At 37.6% G+C, this 20,368-nt stretch overlaps 1 protein-coding gene across 5 annotated transcripts in view; it reads right to left on the bottom strand.

Annotated features, from left to right (window-relative positions):
* Positions 1–20,368, bottom strand: part of LOC150094277 (uncharacterized) — a 127,754-nt gene that overhangs the window by 17,999 nt on the left and 89,387 nt on the right. For all 5 annotated transcript variants that reach the window (XM_090412257.1, XM_090412255.1, XM_090412254.1 and 2 more), the window contains exon 8: positions 8,466–8,522. In XM_090412257.1, the coding sequence (XP_090268383.1) occupies positions 8,466–8,522 (57 nt within the window). The remainder of the gene's footprint in view (positions 1–8,465; positions 8,523–20,368) is intronic.

The raw sequence follows: 20,368 nt of genomic DNA, 5'->3' as shown, positions 1-20,368 counted from the left end.
ATTAATTGGTCTGTAGCTTGGAACCACTTTTATGCAATGGTACTATCTTACCCTCTTTCTACTTCCTTGGAACCCTGCCAGAGATGAGACTTAGATTGAACAACTTCATCAGGGATAATGCAAATTCTCTTGCACATTCATGTAGTAGACGAGATAATATGACATCCAATCCCATTTGTGTGTTCACATTCATATCTTTTAATATGTGGAAAACCTTCTGTTCTTCATCTACCTCATTGTTGATATGCATCTCTGTAACATCAACTGTAAAATCACCACCTGGATGACATACCTTTGCAAAATGATCACTCAACAACTCAACTATTTCTTTTGGTTCAGTCACCTTCCTACCATGAGAATGTTTAAAGTTATTATATCGCAGTCAATTTTCCTCTTACTTGCTACATAACGAAAAAAATCTTTTGGTTTTACTTTGGCTTGTTTGGCTAAATTTCCCTCATAGTCTGATTTGGCCTTCCTTACCATACTAGTCACCCTTCTTGCTTGCACTTTTCACTGCTCATGAGTATGTTGATCACTTTTTTCTTTATATTTCCTCCACATTGTTGTCTTTTTTTGCAGCTCTTGCTTTATATCCCTACTCATCCACTTAATTCCAACTTAGTTTATCCTCTGGACCTTGGAAATACAATGAATTGGGTATGAAGTCTAATACTGCTTCTCTCAAACAATCTCTGACCACTTGCCATGTACTACTGACATTTTTTCCTTGTAGCTTCTCACGCCATGGCACTGTTCCAAGATGACTCCCGAGTCTCTCATAATCACCAGCCTTATAATTTAACATAAACCCCCTTATTGACAGAGAACTCCATGTGATTGGGAACTTCCCAGAACAAGACGCATAGTAACTCTTTCCAACTGGAGACAGAGTATAGATATACTCTGTCTCCAGTTGGTTATGGATATATCTTTTTATGCTATTATCAGATCCAACATCCTCAAGACCCTTGTTCCCCTCTATAACATATTGTTTCATGTAATTATTCCTTAGTGACTTATAAATCCCACTTCACATATAATTATTCTCCCAGAATAATTGTTCAGCCTACACTCATTGTGCTGATTTACAGATATATGGCATCTTCCTGTGGACCCCCCCAGTCTATAGTAGCACCCAACAATGTCTTTTGTCCTATTTGCCTCTATCTCACACCAGACAGCCTCAAATGAATCATCTCCCTCAGAACCTCTTAAGTAAGTACACCTCTTATCATTAGGATCTCTTCTTCTTCTTCAACCTTTTGGTTCTATCCACTGCTGGACAAAGGTCTCCCCCATGATTTTCCAGATCACTCGGTTTTCTGCCTCTCCCATCCATCTCACTCCTGCAATTTGTTCTAGTTCATCCCTCCACCTTCTTCTTGGTCTCATCATTAGGATATTAGAAGTAAAATATTCTCTTTTACTTTTATTTTTGTTGGTTGTAATTCTGCAGCTATCATAAACAATACTTCACCTCTTGTCTTGTTCCTTCTATCCTCCCTGAAAATACAATACCCTTTACATTCTATCCCTGTAACTATATCATTTTCAGTCAACCATGTCTCAGTGATGCCTATAATTTTTGGCCAAGTTGAGCTTACCAATACCTAAAATTCCTCACCCTTATTCCCGATACTTCTAGCATTCGTGTACATGCATTTCAATGTCCCTTTGTCCTCATAGTTACCCTTGTGTAATGTCATTACCAACCCAATTAAATTAGAGGCCTGTGAGATCCCATTCGGCATTACATAATCATTACTGTAACCATGTTGATTTATCACAGGGGTGACCAGACACATGCCAGACTTTATCTTCCCTAATATCTCTAGTTTTCCCTGGTTTTGCACTACCACACTCCCACTAAACAACACTTTCTCCAATCTAACTCCAAAACCATTCAAATGCATCCATCTGGCATATACAAGTCCTTTCATTCATCAAACTCACTCTATACATCAATAAACTGCACACCATTCCTCCTTCACAATCATGGCCTTTCTTCTCAGTTCTGTCCTATGAGGCAGCAGACTCACAATCTTTACTTTCTTGCTCTTCATTTTTACTTCCACTAACAACTCTTTCATATCTTCTCTCGTTGCATATTTTTCACCTTTCAAATCATTTGTGCCAGCCAATATAAATAACTGGTTCGCTCCATTCTTCTGCATACTTACAGCATCACCAATATTCTTTATCTTGGCACCTGGAAAACATGCTTTCATCACTTTCTCAGTAAGTACACCTCTTATCATTCAAATCCCTATATAATACTATCTCTTTTCTCCCTATGCTTTTCACATTCACTCTTTCTTTCATGCTCCATCCTTCCTTACTACTCGCCAATCACAGTCGCTTGAATTCACGTTTTGTCCTGTGAAGGAGAGTCCACATAAGCATGCAATTTCTTTCTGCACTAACATCTCATCATCCACATTACGCTTAACCACTTCCTTCAAACTCTCAGCCATATTTTGAGTGCTGTCACTCACTGCTACCACTACTGCATTCTCCACAACACCTTGACAATCCTGCCTTATATCCTTATTGTCGGTCACTTCATTCTTTCGTGACTTGCATTTCTTATATTCATTTACAAAATATTTGCAACAAATAATTCTCTGTTCTCTCTCTCTCTCACACCACAAACCAATCACTCTCGGCAATGAATACATCAGATACACAATGCATTGAACTAAATCCCACACACTGATATCGGCCAACATTGATGTCTTGGTTGCCATTTTTCTCGTGTGTACTGGTGTCATGATGAAAAATGATTCTGAAAAGAATATTACTTAATAAAAGATGACTAAAACAACATTGTTAAAATAAACAAAATACCACCAATATATCATATTTAACAATTTAGCTAATATCTACTAAAAAATAATAACTTGGCTGAACAACACTGTACTGCATCCACTACTCAAGACGATGCTAGTGCCCCCTCAAGTTCTATTTCATCCATGTAGGTAGATTAACTTGCACTATTCTTAGGGTATATCTTCTATTTAGTCTTATTGTAATTTGGCAGATTCTTTCTGATAAAAATTTTACATCCAAGTTCTTTTTGTTTGTTTGTTTTGTTTGTTATTAGCAAATGCCCATTGTTTAGATCATGGATTGTATTTCCTTTACATCTATGTTCTCTTAATTTAATTATATCCCATTTAATACCTTCTAGCTCTTTATCTAGGTTTATTAACCTGTCATCACTAATAAGAGTATCCACATTATAAGTAACTGTACAGAATTCTTGCTGGTCGTTTCTTCTTATAATGGCTTATCCATTTTTTAAACATCAGGTTTATTTTCATCTGAGACAGCACTCCTTTGCAAGTTTGGAACTGTTTCTTCATTTTTCTAGCCTCAAACATTATTATTCATGATTATATTACTTTGTCTATTATGGCCTTTCTTTCTTTCTTCTCTTCATATTCATGGAGGTTTTGGGTCTAATCTTCCAAGTTGACCAAATGAATTGGGAGATACATTTTTAGCTTTCTGTCAGCTGTATAGTAGAGTAATAGGAAATGGAAGGAGGGGGGGGATAAAATAGAGACCCCTCAGCCCTCGAGTTACTCTAATATCATAAGGGCTGAAGAATCAAAAAAGTCAGAAAGAAACAAGATGAAATTAAGGAGGCCAGAAAGGGATCTGACCATCAGACCATCAGAAATATTTGATCATACTTCAAGCATGAAATATGATCAAATCCAGCTCAGGGTACCTTGGGATTGCCAGTCCCATGCTCACAAGATGTGAGCTTTTGAGTGTCATTAAACAGTCATCTGCCAAAAAATAATATCACAGCTTTAGAGAAATTTGTCTTCCATTAACATTCAACTATAATTTATGTTATAACCATATTTATTCTCAAGTAGCCTAAAAGGAAGATTTCCTAGGTGTAATGTTAAACATTTCAATTGTTAATCAAGTCACATGCTTCTAAAATGATCAGAAGGTCAAATTCAGGTTGATATGAGTAAAGTTTTCATAGTACCTATGCATAAAGAGACAGAGGTGAACTTGAATGTGGGGAATTATGGAGGGATATGGAGGGATTTTGAGTGTCCCAGGTAAGATTTATGCAATCACAACTTGAGAAGAGACTAAGAAATATTGCAGAAGAGAACATGATGGATTCAGGCCAAATAGAGATTGTCAGAAATATGGTGTAATCAAATCTTTAGTCGACAAAGCTCAAAATATGTCCTATAGATTCTCTTCTAAACAAAGAACTGTTTATTATCAGAACTATCTTTATCTCTAATGGTTATAATCAAAAACTATCACAAAAATAATCAATAATTATTGCTGTTGTCTTAACCTGCTTCAAGAAGAAATTACCAGAATTTGCATTCCATATGCTAAAGAACTTTCAGAAAAAATAGCAAGACTACTTTGACAGATCAACTCACAAGTCTCTTTCCATCCAGTTCACAGACCTTCCTTATCTCACCCAAAGACAAATATCCTCCTATTTCTAATCCTGTTTGCAGAAGTCAGCAGGGAATTCCCTGCTGACTTCTGCAAACATCCCCTGCACTTTCAGCTTATGTTATTATGGACAGACTTGTTATTCTGCACAAATTCGTTTTGAAGAATATCACGAACAGATTCTACTTAAAGAACCCACAGTATTTATTGAAACAGAACCAAAGTATTACACAAAAGTTATTTCCTTCTGGAAAAATTGTACAAGGAAAGCTGTGAAGCACACATTCACAACACAAACCTGAACAAAAACGACTGGGCAAGGATATTAGCTACACACAGTAATCAACCTATCATCAAAAAGACTCATCGAGGATGCTGTCAGTGCCCTAAGCCTCGGCAACAATTTTGCTGTCGCACCTAAAGAAGTTCCGGTGCAGATATCATGTACAATATCAAACGCGGAATCTGTCACTTAGCACCGGAAACAGCCAATAACATCAGGCTTGATGTAGCTAATATCTTTGAACAGGCATCACCACCAAAAAGTAATTTATCTTCTAGACAACTCTCTGTCCTCAGAAAATTATGGAAAGAAAAAAGTATCGTCATCACCAGAGCTGATAAGGGTAATGCCACAGTGGTCCTTAACGCCACAGAATATAATCGGAAAATGGAGATTTATTTTCGAGATCGCACTACCTACATACCACTTGAACACGATCCCACAAAACACAAATCAAAAAATTTATTTTAAAAAAAGGTTCCTTTTGGCCTCCTGACATTATAAAAAAACTCAAGCCTTTCAGATTCCCCCCCCCCCCCCCACACCCGGATATAAGGTTGACCTAAAATCCACAAACCTAATTCTCCCCGAAGACCTATAATAGATGCCACTAATGCACCTTGCTACAAATTGTCAAAGCAGCCAGCTAACTTGACCCCCCCCCACCTCACTGGTCTTACCACATCTTATGTAAAAAACTCTACCCACTTTAAAAACTTAATTGAAAATCTTACTTTAAAAAATAGACATATTGATGAGCTTTGACATCATCTCATTGTTTACCAATATTCCCCTAAATGACACCTTAACACTCTTACAAAACGTTTTTCCTTCTGATATTTCAGAGCTCTTTTCCTTTGCTATCAATTCTGGTTATTTTTCTTCATTATTATCATCATCAAATTCCTGCTATGTACCCTCAAGGGGTGTACAGGATATGATAGTACTACATGAAAAAAATTACATCATTACTAACTTCTTATCTACAATTTTCCTCCAAATCAGTCTGTTACTTGTCAAGACTCCAACATTATCAGATCATATATTTCTATCATCTAAGGCACTTTGTACCGTATCAATCCACCTATATCTTGGTCTTCCTCTGAGTCTTTTTCCTGCCAACCTGGCAGAGAACACTTTGTCTCCCATTCTGTTTATGTGACCATACCACCTGAGATTAGCACTGCTAACACATTTCTGAATGCTGACAATGTCAAGTTCTTTCCTAATATCCTCGTTTTTAATATGATATTGCCATTGATGCCATCTGTTCATGCCTCTAATCTTTCTCAGGACTCTCATATCTGTGGTCTCTAGTCTTTGGTCAAATGTTTTACTTCTGACCTAGCTCTCAGATCCATAAGTTAAAACTGGTTTGAACACTGTCTTGTATACAGCTAATTTAGTGTTCTGTCTAATTTCTCTCTTATTCCATATGAATTTATTCAATTGACTTACCATACCAGCTTTGCTGATTCTGTTGTCTATTTCTATATTTAATTTACCATCTTCAGTAAAAATCATGCCTAAGTAGATGAAATGTTTTACTTGCTCCACAGGTTCTCCATTCACAACACAGTTGACATTTTCAATGATTCTGCCTATTTTCATTGTCTTTGTCTTTTTATTGCTGACCTTCATACCATATCTATTACAACAGTTATGCAATTTAGTCAGAGAATCTTGCAGACTTGTAGCAGATTTATTTACAAGTATAACATTGTCTGCATAAAGCAAAGAGCTGACATTAACATCTCCAATTTTGATATCATGTTTAATACCACCTTCCTTCATAATGTGATCCATATAGATAATGAATAACAGAGGAGATAATGTACATCCTTGTCTCACACCAGATTTAACATTAAACCATCTTCCTGTACTTCCTTCAATTCTAACTGCTGACTTACAACTCAAATACAGACTAAGTATTGCTTGATATAATGCCCCATTGACACCATATAACTGTAGCGTATTGAATAGCTTCTCTCTTGGCACCTTGTCATATGCCTTTTCCAAATCGATAAAACTTAAATACAGATCTTTGTTATATTCCCATGCTTTCGCGACTATTTGTCGTAAAGTGAAGATTTGATCCTAACAGCCTCTATTTGGCCTGAATCCAGTTTGTTCTTCACCAAGCTTTTCTTCCACAATTCTTCTCAATCGTTTCTCAAGTATACTTGCATAGCTCTTGCCAGGAACACTCAGTAGGGAAATACCTCTGTAATTCTCACATTCAGTTTTATTTCCCTTTTTATATATCGGTACTATGAGAGCTCTACTCCAATCATCGGGAATTTGTCCCTCTGTCCAGGCTTTCTGAACTATGCAGTGCAGCCACTGTAAGACTTTTATACCATCATACTTCAGCATTTCTGGTCGAATATCATCTACTCCTGCTGCCTTTCCACATTTCAAGCCTCTGATGGCTTTTTCTACTTCAAGTATGGATATGTATTCCTGACTGCATGCCTGGTCAGTGTTTTTTACCACTGTGCTGTCATCACCGCTTGTTTCATTTAGCAGTTTTTCAAAGTAATTACTCCATACTTCAAGGATATCTTTTTCTTTCATTTTCATGTCACATTGATAGTACCGATTTTTAACTCTGGTGATGCTGAGTTGGGGTCAACTCTTGAACGTGAATTTCTTTCTCTGTATATAGAAAACCTGCTCATACAGGCAGATACATTCACAAACTCTTCCCACCACCACCCCCTCTCAACAATATGGCATTATTAAAACTCTAACCAATAGCGCCCACAATCTTTGTACCAGTGAAAACAGTCCTTTCAACCTAACTCAAACACATACACAACACCTTCCTTTCCAACGGCTACAGAGATTATAGAACCAAAATAATCAATTCCTTCTCCATTTCCCAACCATCTCTTCAGGACTTCAGAAATACCATCAACATACCCTACATCCGTGGTACATCAGAAAAAATAGCCAGGTCGTTAAAAAAGTACAACCTCCATACAGTGTTTAAGGCCCAACTGTAAACTTACTACCCTTATCCATTCCACCAAAGATTAGCTCTCTCCTCTCTCAGTGCCTAGAGTATATAGAGTACCTTGTTCTTGTAAGCTGGCTTACTTTGGACAGACAGGCAGATCAGGAACCATCCGGTTAGAAGAACACAAATCATATGTCTGCAATCAATGATTATGGTCAATCTGGCCTTGCAGACCATGTTTTGGATACAACCCACAGGATCTCCTGAAAAAAATCCACCATAGTAAATTCAAAAAAGAAAGACTGTTTTTTGAATCTACATCTGCACTTAGGAACCAACCAAATTTAAACAAATACAGTTGCATAAAACTTCCCAAAATTTGGGAAACATTAATTATCAGAGATCCCTCTTTACATCCTAGACCACTTGCAAATGTCCATAGAGGGTGCACCTCCTAGATAGGACTTTAGTTTCACTTACATGTTTTTACTTATCATTGTATTGTATTTGTGTGTGTGTTGTTACAAAAAGTTATTTGTAATCCCTGAAAATGTCTCAGTGACTGAGAAGAAATATTGGAAGCATTAAAATTAGTTTTAATCCTTTCTCAGTGCTGATAATATTCCATTAAACCTCCAACATGAAAAGGGTATAATAAAGTTCATTTTACCAGAGAATGGATTTAAATTCAAGTCACATTGCAGATAAATAATAAGTGCAAAAAAACTCAATTCAAGAATAAATACACTGTATATAAAATTAACGATTTACCAAAATCTTTTTGGAACAGCTCAGAGGAGGTTCTTCAGGAGTGATTGATGTTTTTTCCTAAATATTGAAAAAAAAAATATACAATACTATATATATCTATATAAAGTTATAATTATTTTGAAGAAAAACTTTGTACATAAAAACAAATGCTACAGAATTTATAATTATCTGATCACCCACTATTTGGCACATACCACAAACTATCCATGAGATGCCAACTCACAATCAAGTGACCAGGTGTAAGAGTGACTAGTTCATAGTAAAGTTGACTCTTATCATAAAAAACACTAATATAATAAACTTACTGTAACAAACTATTGCTGCTATAACAAACAGCCAAAGCTCCACACACTGCTATACTAATAGGCATTTACTACAGCAAACTCTCCACCATAATAAACTATTCCTGTGGTATCTATGAATTTGATATAGTGAGAATCTACAAGTCAAATCATGCATTAATTATTTATATCATACAGTCAAATTCATTTTTCTAAAATATAACTTTTTTTTGCAGTTGTGCAATAAAGTAAAATATGCTCACACGGAATAGCAAAGTGAAAGGAAAGGAAAGAAAAGAAATCATACTCAAATACCTAGTCAGAAGGGGTAAACAGACATACTCTGCTTATGATATACAGCCAGCTTTTACTCTATCAATAAATTATACTGGACTCTCATTACAGCAAAGTTGCATGGACAACAGGAATAGTCTGTTACAGTGAGCAGCTTGCTATGGTAGATTTCCTATAGTATAATAGCACTATGACTATTGGAATGGTTAGAATTTCTTGATAATTTGCTATAGCGAGTGAGTTTGTTATAATGGTGTTTGCTGTAGTGAGAGGAGGGCACATAACTATTTCTATGGTCCCTACAAGTTTTTTAGTGAGAGTGCCAATTAGATAACATTAAAATGACAAGTCTTTGCCAACATTTCTTTTTTATTTTAACATACTTTAGCATTGAACTGAAATTATATACTGGCTTTATTAGTTGAGTAGCTCAGTCAGTATAGATGAAGCTCTTTGGTCGGAAAGACCTGGGTTCGATTCCCATCAGTGACGTGAGGAACCTTTATCTGGTCTCTTTCAATGAAAGGTGAGTTAGCCAGTCTCATACGGAGGTGGGTGGTTTTTTCACCCCCAGAACACACACGGATTACAGTCATGAATATGTCCCAGCCATATGCCGGTCCTGAGTCCAGATAAAATTGGGAGGGGGTGGGTGGGAGGAAGCAATGGTGAACTATCCACAAAATACTCCTGGTGAGATAATGTAAAAATCTCATCAGGAGTATTTTGTGGGCAATGCCTACAAAGTCACCTATGGTCAGAAATGACTGAAAGGGAAAATCAGATCAGATAGTTGACCAAATATTTGTAAAATATATAAGAATTGTCTACAAGTTTCACCAGCATTACTGTCTGGCTTCCTCAGGACATGTGTAATGGTACATGGAACTAACGTTTACTAGTCAAAAAGAAGAACAGAGTAACACAGTCAAATAAATTAAAATGGTGAATAACATCATAAGCATCGGACGTGGTGTATCAGTCATTGTTTATTGAGCGCATTATATAGATTTTGGAATGAAATTCTGGTAAGCTGAGTGAACTTATTAGGCTTTTCCAGATGTCTTTCAGAATCATTCCTTGATTTCTGTTTAGATTTTCTCCAGAGCGGAGTACAACGGCAGCTTCTTTGAAGTTTCTACATCGAAAATCCTCTTCTATATAGGACATGGAGATTTTATCTCAATCGATGGTATGGTTAGAGATCGAGAAGTGATGGGCTAATCCCAGTGGCGTGGCTGGGGTGGGGTGGGGTTGTGCAGAGAGGGCAGTCCACCCTGAGCAGCACTTTTCACGTTAGACACAATTTTATTTTTCGATGATTCTTCTATTTATGTTAACTTAGTAATTTTATTAGTTAATTAATAATTAGTTTTCAACAACTATACTTATAACTAAAATAAACATAGTGTTTTAATTTCTTTCCCCACATCGTTTTGACTTTTTGTAATATTTTTGGTGTGTATTGAGAGGGTAGCTAAAGCTCTAGCTATGCCACTGGCTAATCCTGAAGTATCTGTTCTGTTGTTGTTCACGTCTCCTACATGTTCTTTTATTCAAATTTCCAGGCTTCTTGATGTTTGCCCTATGTAATTTAGTCCACGGGAACATGGAATGTTGTATACACCTGTGTATTTGAAAAAGGCATTAATGTCCTTTGGTGATCTTAAAATATGGCATATTGTCTTAACAGGTTTGAGAGCAACTCTGACGTTGAAAGACTTAAGGAGTTTGGTTATGTTTCTTGGGTAACCGTTGTTTACTAGGGTCTGAGATATGAGATGAGTTCATCAAGATCTTTTTCTTCTGAGATAATGTTGGTTGCTCTATTCTTAAGCATATGTATCATGCTGAGTTTCTGTGCAATATGGTGAGTCGATTTGAAGTGCAGGTCCAATGTGTATTGGTTTTCGATGGACTGCGAAATGGATTTGTCCATCCTCTTGTTTCTTGATTGGTGTATCTAGAAAAGGCAACTGGCTATTCTTTTCAAGCTCTAACGTGAACTGTATTTTTTGGTGGAAAGAATTTATTTTTGTAAGAAATTCAAATAAGGTTGTTTCTGTGCCTCTCCAAATTATGAAAACATCATCTACATATCTCCACCAAACCAATGGCTTTGGGTTTAATTTGGAAAGGATGTCAGCTTCTAGTTTTTCCATGAACAGATCAGTGCAAGGAGGTGATAAGGGAGTGCCCATGGTTAAGTCACCAAGTTGTTCATATAATGTGTCATTCACTTTGAAAAAATTAAATTTCAGGCAATGACGAAAATGATGAGCTGTGTCATGTGGATAAAGATTGCCTAGGATATTGATAACTTCTTCAACAGTTACATTAGTAAATAACGAAACAACGTCTAAGCTTGCGATGGAAATGCCTTTTAATTTTTCAGAGAAATGCTTAGAATTCTTTATGAAGGAATCTGATTTTTTTTATATTTTCTTTCAATAGACGGGCTAGATGTTTAGCTAATAGATATGTAGGAGAATTTCTTTCGTCGATGATCGAGCGGAGCAGAACTCCAATTTTGTGCACTTTTGAAAGTTTAGTTGCATTTTTCGTAATTGTTTTCCGCCAAAGTGTGACAATGTATGGTCTGGGTCAACGTAATGCCTGTGGTGAAAGACTGTTGGAATTTGTCTGTGTTAACAGATTAGTTATTACCATTACCTGCTTCCAGAAACATCCACGACAGACCTATACTTGGACATCTAACATTGATAGGTCAAGGCACCAGATTGATTACATCCTGGCTCTCCAGCAGTGGAAGACAAGCATCTCTGATGTGCACAAGTTGCACATCAGAGATGTTGCACATGGAGCAGATTGTGGTAGAGGCCATCAGCTAGTAAGGGCCAAAGTAAGACTAAGATGCCGAAAACTGCCAGGTCAGGCACATCCCACTAGGTTGGATGTTAGAGTAATTCCTAGTGGATTCACAGAAGAAACATCAACTCAGTTGGATGATTTGTTGGAGACCAATGAGGAAAACTCACCAGAAATGCTTTGGGAAGGAGTCAAGGTGATAATAAGGATACAGCAAAGAAGTATCTCAGCCCAATAAGAAGACTAAGAGACCCATGGATATCAGATTCAACATGGGAACTAATCAAAAGAAGGCAGTTGGAAAAACAAAGAGACACAGGGACTGAAGAATACAAGAGATTACATAGAGAAGTCAGACGAGCCATCAAGCAGGACAAGGAAAAGTTCTATACTAATAAATGTGAAGAAATTAGAGTTCCAAATGAGAAGGCACAATTATAAAAGGACTTAAAACACAAGTTTAAGCCTAAATTGAATGTCATCAAAGACAGGAATAAAGCATTACTAACAGAAGAGTTGGAAATCAAAAACAGATGGAAAAAATATTGTGAGGAACTGTACAGCAGAGTGGATAAAGAAAATGTGAAGACTTCCCACCAGGAAAATATTGATTTGGAACCTCCTCCACTTAGGCATGAAGTTGAAAGAGCAGTTAAGCAGCTTAACAGCAATAAGGCCCCAGGTGCAGATGAAATTCCAGCAGAGTTAATTAAGGCCACAGGGGATGGAAAGATGAGAGTGTTTCATAGATTGATTACAAGGATATGGGAGACAGGATCATGGCTTAGAGACTGGAAGGTCAGTTTTCATACCACTACATAAGAAAGGTGATATGAAGGCATGCAAGAATTATAGAACTATTAGTTTGATATCTCATGCAAGCAAAATTTTATTGAAGATCATGCTAAATAGGATTGAGTCCAAAGTTGAGGCAGAGATGCCCGAGGAACAAGCAGGTTTTAGGAAAGGTAAGGGCACCAGAGATCAGATCCTTTGCCTTAGACAGATCATAGAAAAATATAAAGAATTCAGACTCCCTCTAGTAATGTGTTTCTTAGACTACTCTAAAGCTTTTGACTGTGTTGAGCATGTGAAACTGTGGTAAGTAATGAAAAGAATGGGTTTTCCTCAACACACTATCAGGTTGATAGCCAACTTGTATAAGGAGCAAGAAGCCACGGTTAGAACAGGTGTTGGATTGATTGACTGGCTTCAAGTTGGAAAAGGAGTTGGGCAAGGATGTTTACTTTCTCCTCACTTGTTTAGTATATATGCAGAGGACATCATGCGTGAAGCATCGGATGAGCTCAGGACAGGAATTAGGATTGGAGGTAGATTGATCAGTAATCTGAGGTATGCTGATGATACAGTACTCCTTTGTAATGACATTGAAGAACTAGGAATAATTCTTGACAAAGTTAACGATCAGTAATAACAGAGGACTTCAACTCAATCCTAGCAAGACAAAGATTATGGTTCTCAAAGGAAATACAAACAAAGAAGCTCTTGAGAAACAAGTGTACCTTAATGGAGAAAGAATTGAGGAAGTCAGCAAGTTTGAGTACCTGGGATCCATTATTAATGTGAAGAATTGCTGTTCAGAAGACGTCAGAAAAAGGTTAAGAATGGCTAAAACAACAGTCAGAGACCTGTCTAAAATCTGGAAGGATGGATCTATCTCCATGGGAACAAAGTTGAGGATTTTGGATGCAGTTGTTTTTCCAACAACGACTTATGGATGTAAGACTTGGAACCTAAAGAAGTCAGATAAGAAACAGATATCTGCTTTTGAGATGTGGTGTTACAGAAGACTGTTGAGTCATATACTGAAAGGCATACAAATGAATGGGTGTTAGAAAAGATCAGCAGAACTTTAAGAATCCTTAAGGATATTGACAGAAGAAAGCTAAAATATGAGAAGTCCCCCTTCCATCCTTTCTGTCACACAGAAAGGATGGAAGGGGGACTTCTCAGAACAGTAATAGAAGGTAAAGTTCCTGGAAAAAGAGGCAGGGGTAGACCATCAATGAGATGGCTGGATGGCGTGTGTGGAGTGATTGATCTTCAGAGTTGAGGCCGCCAGAAAAGCAAACAACAGGACTACATAGCGAGGCCTGGTGTGGCACATCACCGAGCATTGGAGTGACCATACGGCATCTGTAGATGCCCAGTGAATATAGTAGTAGTAAAGTGTGACAATGCACTGAGTGTTACTACATTCTAAATATGGAGAGGTGACCTTATCCAAGAAACAATCCAATGCTCCTGTGCCCTATTTTTAATAAAATTTTACATCGTTTTTGCTACATGTGAAAGCCATGCAAGTTATTTTGTAGTGCACATATTCCATTAAAACTATTTATATCAAATATAGATTATGTGTCGCTCAATATAATGACTCACTCACACCATATAACTGTAGCACTTTGAACAGCCTCCATGAGGTCTTGGGGGTAATAATAATGCTTGTTACATTCCTATGATTTCTCAACAATTTGTCTTAGCTTTTTTTTTATTTATATATTTTATTTTATTTCTGATATCAATAAGGCTAAGAAAAATTGTTCCATAATTTTTCTTAGCCTTATTCAAGTATACTTGCATAAATCTTAACAGAAACACTCGGCAGGGAAAATTTCTCTGTAATTCTCACATTGAGGTACTAAAAATGAGCTGCTTCAATCATCTGGAATTCAACAGGCTGACCAAGACTTCTGAATATTCAGTTTAGCCAATTAATTTCTATACCTCCATTTTTGAGTATTTCTGGTCAAATATAACGTCCAGCTGCCTTATTTCATCTTTTTTGATGGCTTCTTATACCTTAAGTATTCATAGGTACTTCTGATTATATCTTCTCTCTTGAATGTTTTCTCTTAATATGCTGTCACTGCTTGTCTCATTTAGCAAGCTTCCAAGGTAATCATCTCTGATTCCTTTTACAGTACTGTTTCCTCCATTTCTAGGCTTTTACAACAGCCTCGAGAATATTTTGCTACCTTCCTGATATTTATTTTCTATGTTCTTATGAAAGTCTTCCCATGACATTTTGTTCAGAAATTTTTACCCAGCACTTCACTTTCTTAGATATTTCTCTTAGAGCACAAGCTGACTTACTTGTCGAGAATTTTCTATACGCTTTCTTCTTTTCCTTCACTGCCTCTTTAACTTTCCAAGTTTACCACTTAGTTCTGATTTTTCTATCCTTGCAGACAACCTCACCAGATGTGTTTCTGGTTGAATCAATCAAGGTTTCAGGGTTTGCCACTGAATCTAGAAGTTTTGGTTCATTTTTTCAAACTCTTTTTGTTCTTCTGTGTATTTGTGCATGATAGCCTGGTTGGCTGAGTGGTTAGCATATCTGCAACGAAACCAATAGGCTACAGATTAAATCCTGCAGGCATAAATGTTTGTGATCATTTTTACAGGTTTGAATCCTGGTATGGGCATGGATGTTTGTGATTGTCTTTTGGTGGGAGATGAATTTCATCATACTTCTATATTTTTAGGAAATAAAAACACAAACTAAATTATTAATTATAAAAACTAATCAATAACTACTTAAATTTCGTGGCAATGTAACTTATGTTATATTGACATCTTCAGGGATCCCAAAACAATGATATGTGCACATAGGCACTCATACTAAGCAAATGAGGCTGAAGAAAGGCAACTGAAGTCCCTGGCTTTTTATGTTAACGAAAACTTATACATACATACATACATACAGGTAGATACATTCACCAACAGTCACCCTCCATCCTCCCAACAATACTGGATTATAAAAGTCCTATATAACAGGGCAAAATTAATCAGTTCAGATAAAAATGCCCTAACTAATGAACTTAACCATATCCTTAACACCTTCTTAGCCAATTGCCACAACCCCCCAAAAATGCTAAAATTAGTTAAACACAACTCCCTTTCCCCTACCCCCTTTATAGCACAGATTACTCTAAATCTATCACCATTCCATATATCCAAGGTACATCCTAAAAACTAACAAAAATACTAAGAAAATATGACCTCAAAACTAGTTACAAACCACGTACAAAATTGGCATCTCTTATCTGCTCCACCTAAGGCCAGCCGCTTCCCCCTAGACCTACCTGGAGTATACAGGGTCCCTTGCAATTGGAAATTGTCCTACCATGGCCAAATAGGCAGGATAGCCAATATCAGGATATCCAAACACAAGGACTACATCCAGTTCCACTAATACAGCCACTAAGGACTTGCTGACCATTCACTAAACACACACCTGAATTCCAGAATACACTGGAAGAAGGCCACTTTATTACACTGCAGCAAGTACAAGAGATTATTCCTTGAATCAGCATCAGCATTGAAAAACTTCTTAAATTTTGGTGCATGACACTACTCCAAATTTGGGAAGCTTACATTCTAAATTCATCAGCCCAATGGTCAAGACAACCCAATTTAGCCTGCTAGGGGGCACCTTCTAGGACTTTAGGACCGACTTCAGTTGCCTTTCTTCAGCCTCATTTGCTTAATGTGAGTGCCTGCATGTACATATCATTGTTTTGTGATCCCTGAACATGACAACACAGCCAAAATATAGGTAGTCATTAAAGTTTTTATAATTAATAATTTAGTTTGTATTGTAATTTCCTAAAAAATCAGAAGTATGTCTAACAATGTATAAGCTTATCTACGAGAATTTCATCATACATTGTAATACAACTGCTAAGCTTACTAGAGCACTGAAGTGGCTTGAAAAAGTTCCATGTTTGATCTCTGGAGCAGGGTTTCCAGACCAGATAAAAAATGAATAAAAATTTAAATATATATACATATGTTCATATTATTTACTGACTGAATTCCGAGAATTAGAAAAACAAATTAATTTAATTTAATTTAACACACAACATGTTTCGTCAGAATGCCAACTTCTTCAGGGGTGAGAACATTAAAAGCAAACATAAAAAACACTATGAACGCGAATTAAGTTTGAACCGAAGCCACAGTCCGGGCTAAAGTTCTATTGTTAGGCATCTGCGAGTGTGTGACTTCGCGGGTGTGCCAGTATCTAATAGCAGAGCTATGTAAGTGGCAAACTATAACTAAGAAGATCTAGGATAATTTCTTTGGATTCAACTATGGGCATTCTACTTCATCATGGCATATATGAATGTTTGATGTTGTATTCCAGTCTATTTTGTGTTGGTGGCCTTCATTATTTGTTTTCACTGAGAACAGGACATGGCTTGAGAGGGCACTTGCTCTGGTTCTACTATAAGCAATGTCTCTCTGATGTTCTTCGAGATGCAGGAGGATGGACTTCTCAGTTTGGCCATAATATGGCTTCCCACAGTCACATATGATTTTATATACCGCAGTATGACAGAGAGGAGTTTAGAAGGAGGGCCATAATCGCAAATGATTTTATGCGCAGGTTATGCAGACGGTGTGGTGTGGAATTCGTGGACACGAGGAATGAGTTTGATGGTCGAAAAGATTTATACAAGATGGATGGCCTGCATTTGAATGGATTTGGTGTGCGGAGACTGGAAAAAGTGGTGCTGAATAAAGTGAAAATGGATGTGCAGAACCAGGGAAACTAGAAGTACCGAGGAGGGGGGGGAGTGAATATGCGGACATCATTGAGACAGTTGAGTGTAATAATGTATATAATGTACCTGAGCCAGTACTAAGGACAAGAAATCAGAATGGGATAGTTAGAATAATGCAGCCATTTTTCACTAATGCCAATAACCTGGCCACAGGTTATTGGCATTAGTGAAAAATGGCTGACAGAAGATGATATAGTTAGTGGGATAGAATGTGTAGGTTTCACTAATGCCAATAACCTGTGGCCAGGTTATTGGCATTAGTGAAAAATGGCTGACAGAAGATGATATAGTTAGTGGGATAGAATGTGTAGGTTATAGTGTGTTTAGAGGGACAGAGAGAATAAAATAGGGGGAGGAGTGTTATTGATGACAGCTGATGAACAGCAGCCAAGGAGAATTGAAGTTGTATTGCAAGATAGCGAAAAGAGCTAATTTGAGGCTATCTGGTGTGAGATTGAGACTAACGGCACAAAATGTACAATTGGGTGCTGCTATAGACCAGGTGATGGAATAGATGGTGGAGGACAGTATGCATAGACAAATTGATGAAATGAGTGGAAGGAGGGTAATTATTATGGGGGTTTTCAACTATGGTAACATTGATTGGAAGGAAGAGAGGACACATGTGAGGAAGAAAATTGATTTTATTAAATTATTAAGGGATAACTATCTGAGACAGCATCTAAGTGAAAATACTAGGGGTTTGAGAGTGCTTGACCTGGTAATAGCATCTGAGAATTTGACTGTAATGAATATGACCATGCTGCCACCTATTGGTGAGAGTGATCATAAGGTGACCTGGGAGTGGCTAAGGGTGATTAAGACAGGGTATATATGGAATTACTGTGCTGGTAAGTATGACAAGCTTAGGCGATTGCTTGGATCAGTGCCATGGCATGTAAAACTGCAAGGGCTGGATGTCGATAGACCATGGGAAGTGGTCAAGGAGAATTTACAGGAGGTTTTGGCTGATTGTATTCCTAGAGTCAGAATAGTAAAATAAGTAGGGGTTAAATGGATGAATAACACCATTAAGCTTGAGCTGCAAAAAAAGAAACAACTGTGGAGGGAATTTAAAGAGAAAGGTGACCTGCAGGCACACGAACGGTATAAACCGCAGGCCAGAAGGGTAATGAGTGTGGTAAAAAAAAGCAAAGGCAGATTATGAAAGGGAACTAGCTATGCAAGCTAAAGAGAATTCCAAACAGTTCTTTCAATATGCTGCAAGCAAAAAAAAAAACTGTACATGGCAGAATGATTTTAAGGAATGACGATGGTAAGGAGGTCACTGAATCAGTCGATATAGTAGAATTACTGAGCGAGCACTTTGCAAGAGTATATCATCCAGGTGGTGACATTGAAAAAATGAAGGAACCATTAGTTTATACTGGAATTATGATGAATGAAGTGGAGGCGAATAGCCTATTACAGAACCTTAATGTGAATACATCTGTGGGATTGGATGGTATACCAGCACGTGTCTTACGTGAAGAGGCTAAAGAATTGTCAGTGCCCTTGACCATATTGTTTAATCTGAGTCTTGGGTCTGGTTTAGTCCTGAAGGGGTGGAAAGAGGGGAAAATAGTTCCACTGCATAAAGGAGGATCCAAGACTACTGTTGCAAATTACCGACCAATCAGCATATCAGGAGTCGTTGTCAAGGTCTTGGAGAAAGTAGTCAAGGGAAAAATATAGGAATGGATTGATGAAAATGAGATACTGTACGGGGGACAGCATGGCTTTGTGAAGGGCAGATATTGCCTCAGTAATTTGCTCAAGTTTTATAACACAGTAACGGCTGAACTGGATAAGGGTAATGGGTTTACAGTGATACTGCTTGACCTGGCTAAGGCCTTTGACAGGATACCACATGGAATTCTAATCCATAAACTACAACATATGGGAATGGATATAAGGTTGGTGAGATGGATAGGTGGGTGGTTGATGGAGAGAGATCAGAGAGTAGTTTATTCAGGAGTAGAGTCCAAAAGACGGTCTGTGACTAGCGGTACCGTAGGGTTCTGTTCTTGGACCACTGCTGTTTAATTTGTTCATTAACAATATAGGGAAGGATCTAAGAGGAACAGTTCATTTGTTCGCTGATGATGCACAGTTAGATAGGGTAATAGTGAATGCAGAAGATGTCAAAATCTTACAGGAAAACATGGATAGATTGGAGTTCTGAGCTAAGGAGAATGGATGTCAATTTAATGTGACAAAATGTAAGGTTATGCATTTTGGGGTGAAATGATTAGCAGCAGTATACCACATGGTGGAACTGTACTCCATGAGATTGATGAGGCCAGGAACTTGGGAGTGTTGGTGGATAGGAAGATGAAGTTTAGGGAGCACATTGCAAAAGTGGCTAAATCAGCTCATCAACTCACTTGGTTGTTGAAAAACATTTTGATGAGCAGAGACAAGCAAGTTATTGTACCACTGTACCGAGCCTTGATAAGACTTCATCTTGACTACTGTGCCCAGATTTGGTCACCTAGGTGGGGAGGAGGTGGAGAGGATCCAGAGGCGAGTGACCAAGATCATAGCAGGTCTATGGAATGAACCTTATGAGAACAGGTTGAAGATTTGTGGGTTGCAGAAATTAGTTGATAGGTGGAAAAGGGGAGATATGATTGAAACATTCAAATTGCTAAAGGGTTTTTATAGGATTAATTCAGAGGATATTTTTGAGATCAGGACTGGTGGTGGGAGAACTAGGGGACATTTATGGAAGCTGTGCAAGAGTGTGGTTAGCAAGGGTGTTATAGCTGGGTTCTTTACTTTTCTAGTGGTAAATGAGTGGAATAAGCTGCCAGAGTCTGTTGTGGGTGTTATGACAGTGGATGAGTTCAAGGCAAGTTATGACAGATACTGTGAGAATGTCGAATAGTGTGTGGACATGATG

Source organism: Typopeltis vanoorti, chromosome 22 (genome assembly GCF_054136105.1).
Source record: "Typopeltis vanoorti isolate ZY-2024b chromosome 22, IOZ_Tvanoo_1.0, whole genome shotgun sequence".
NCBI classification, from domain to species: Eukaryota; Metazoa; Arthropoda; class Arachnida; order Uropygi; family Thelyphonidae; genus Typopeltis; species Typopeltis vanoorti.
This window is presented reverse-complemented; position numbering and strand designations above follow the sequence as displayed.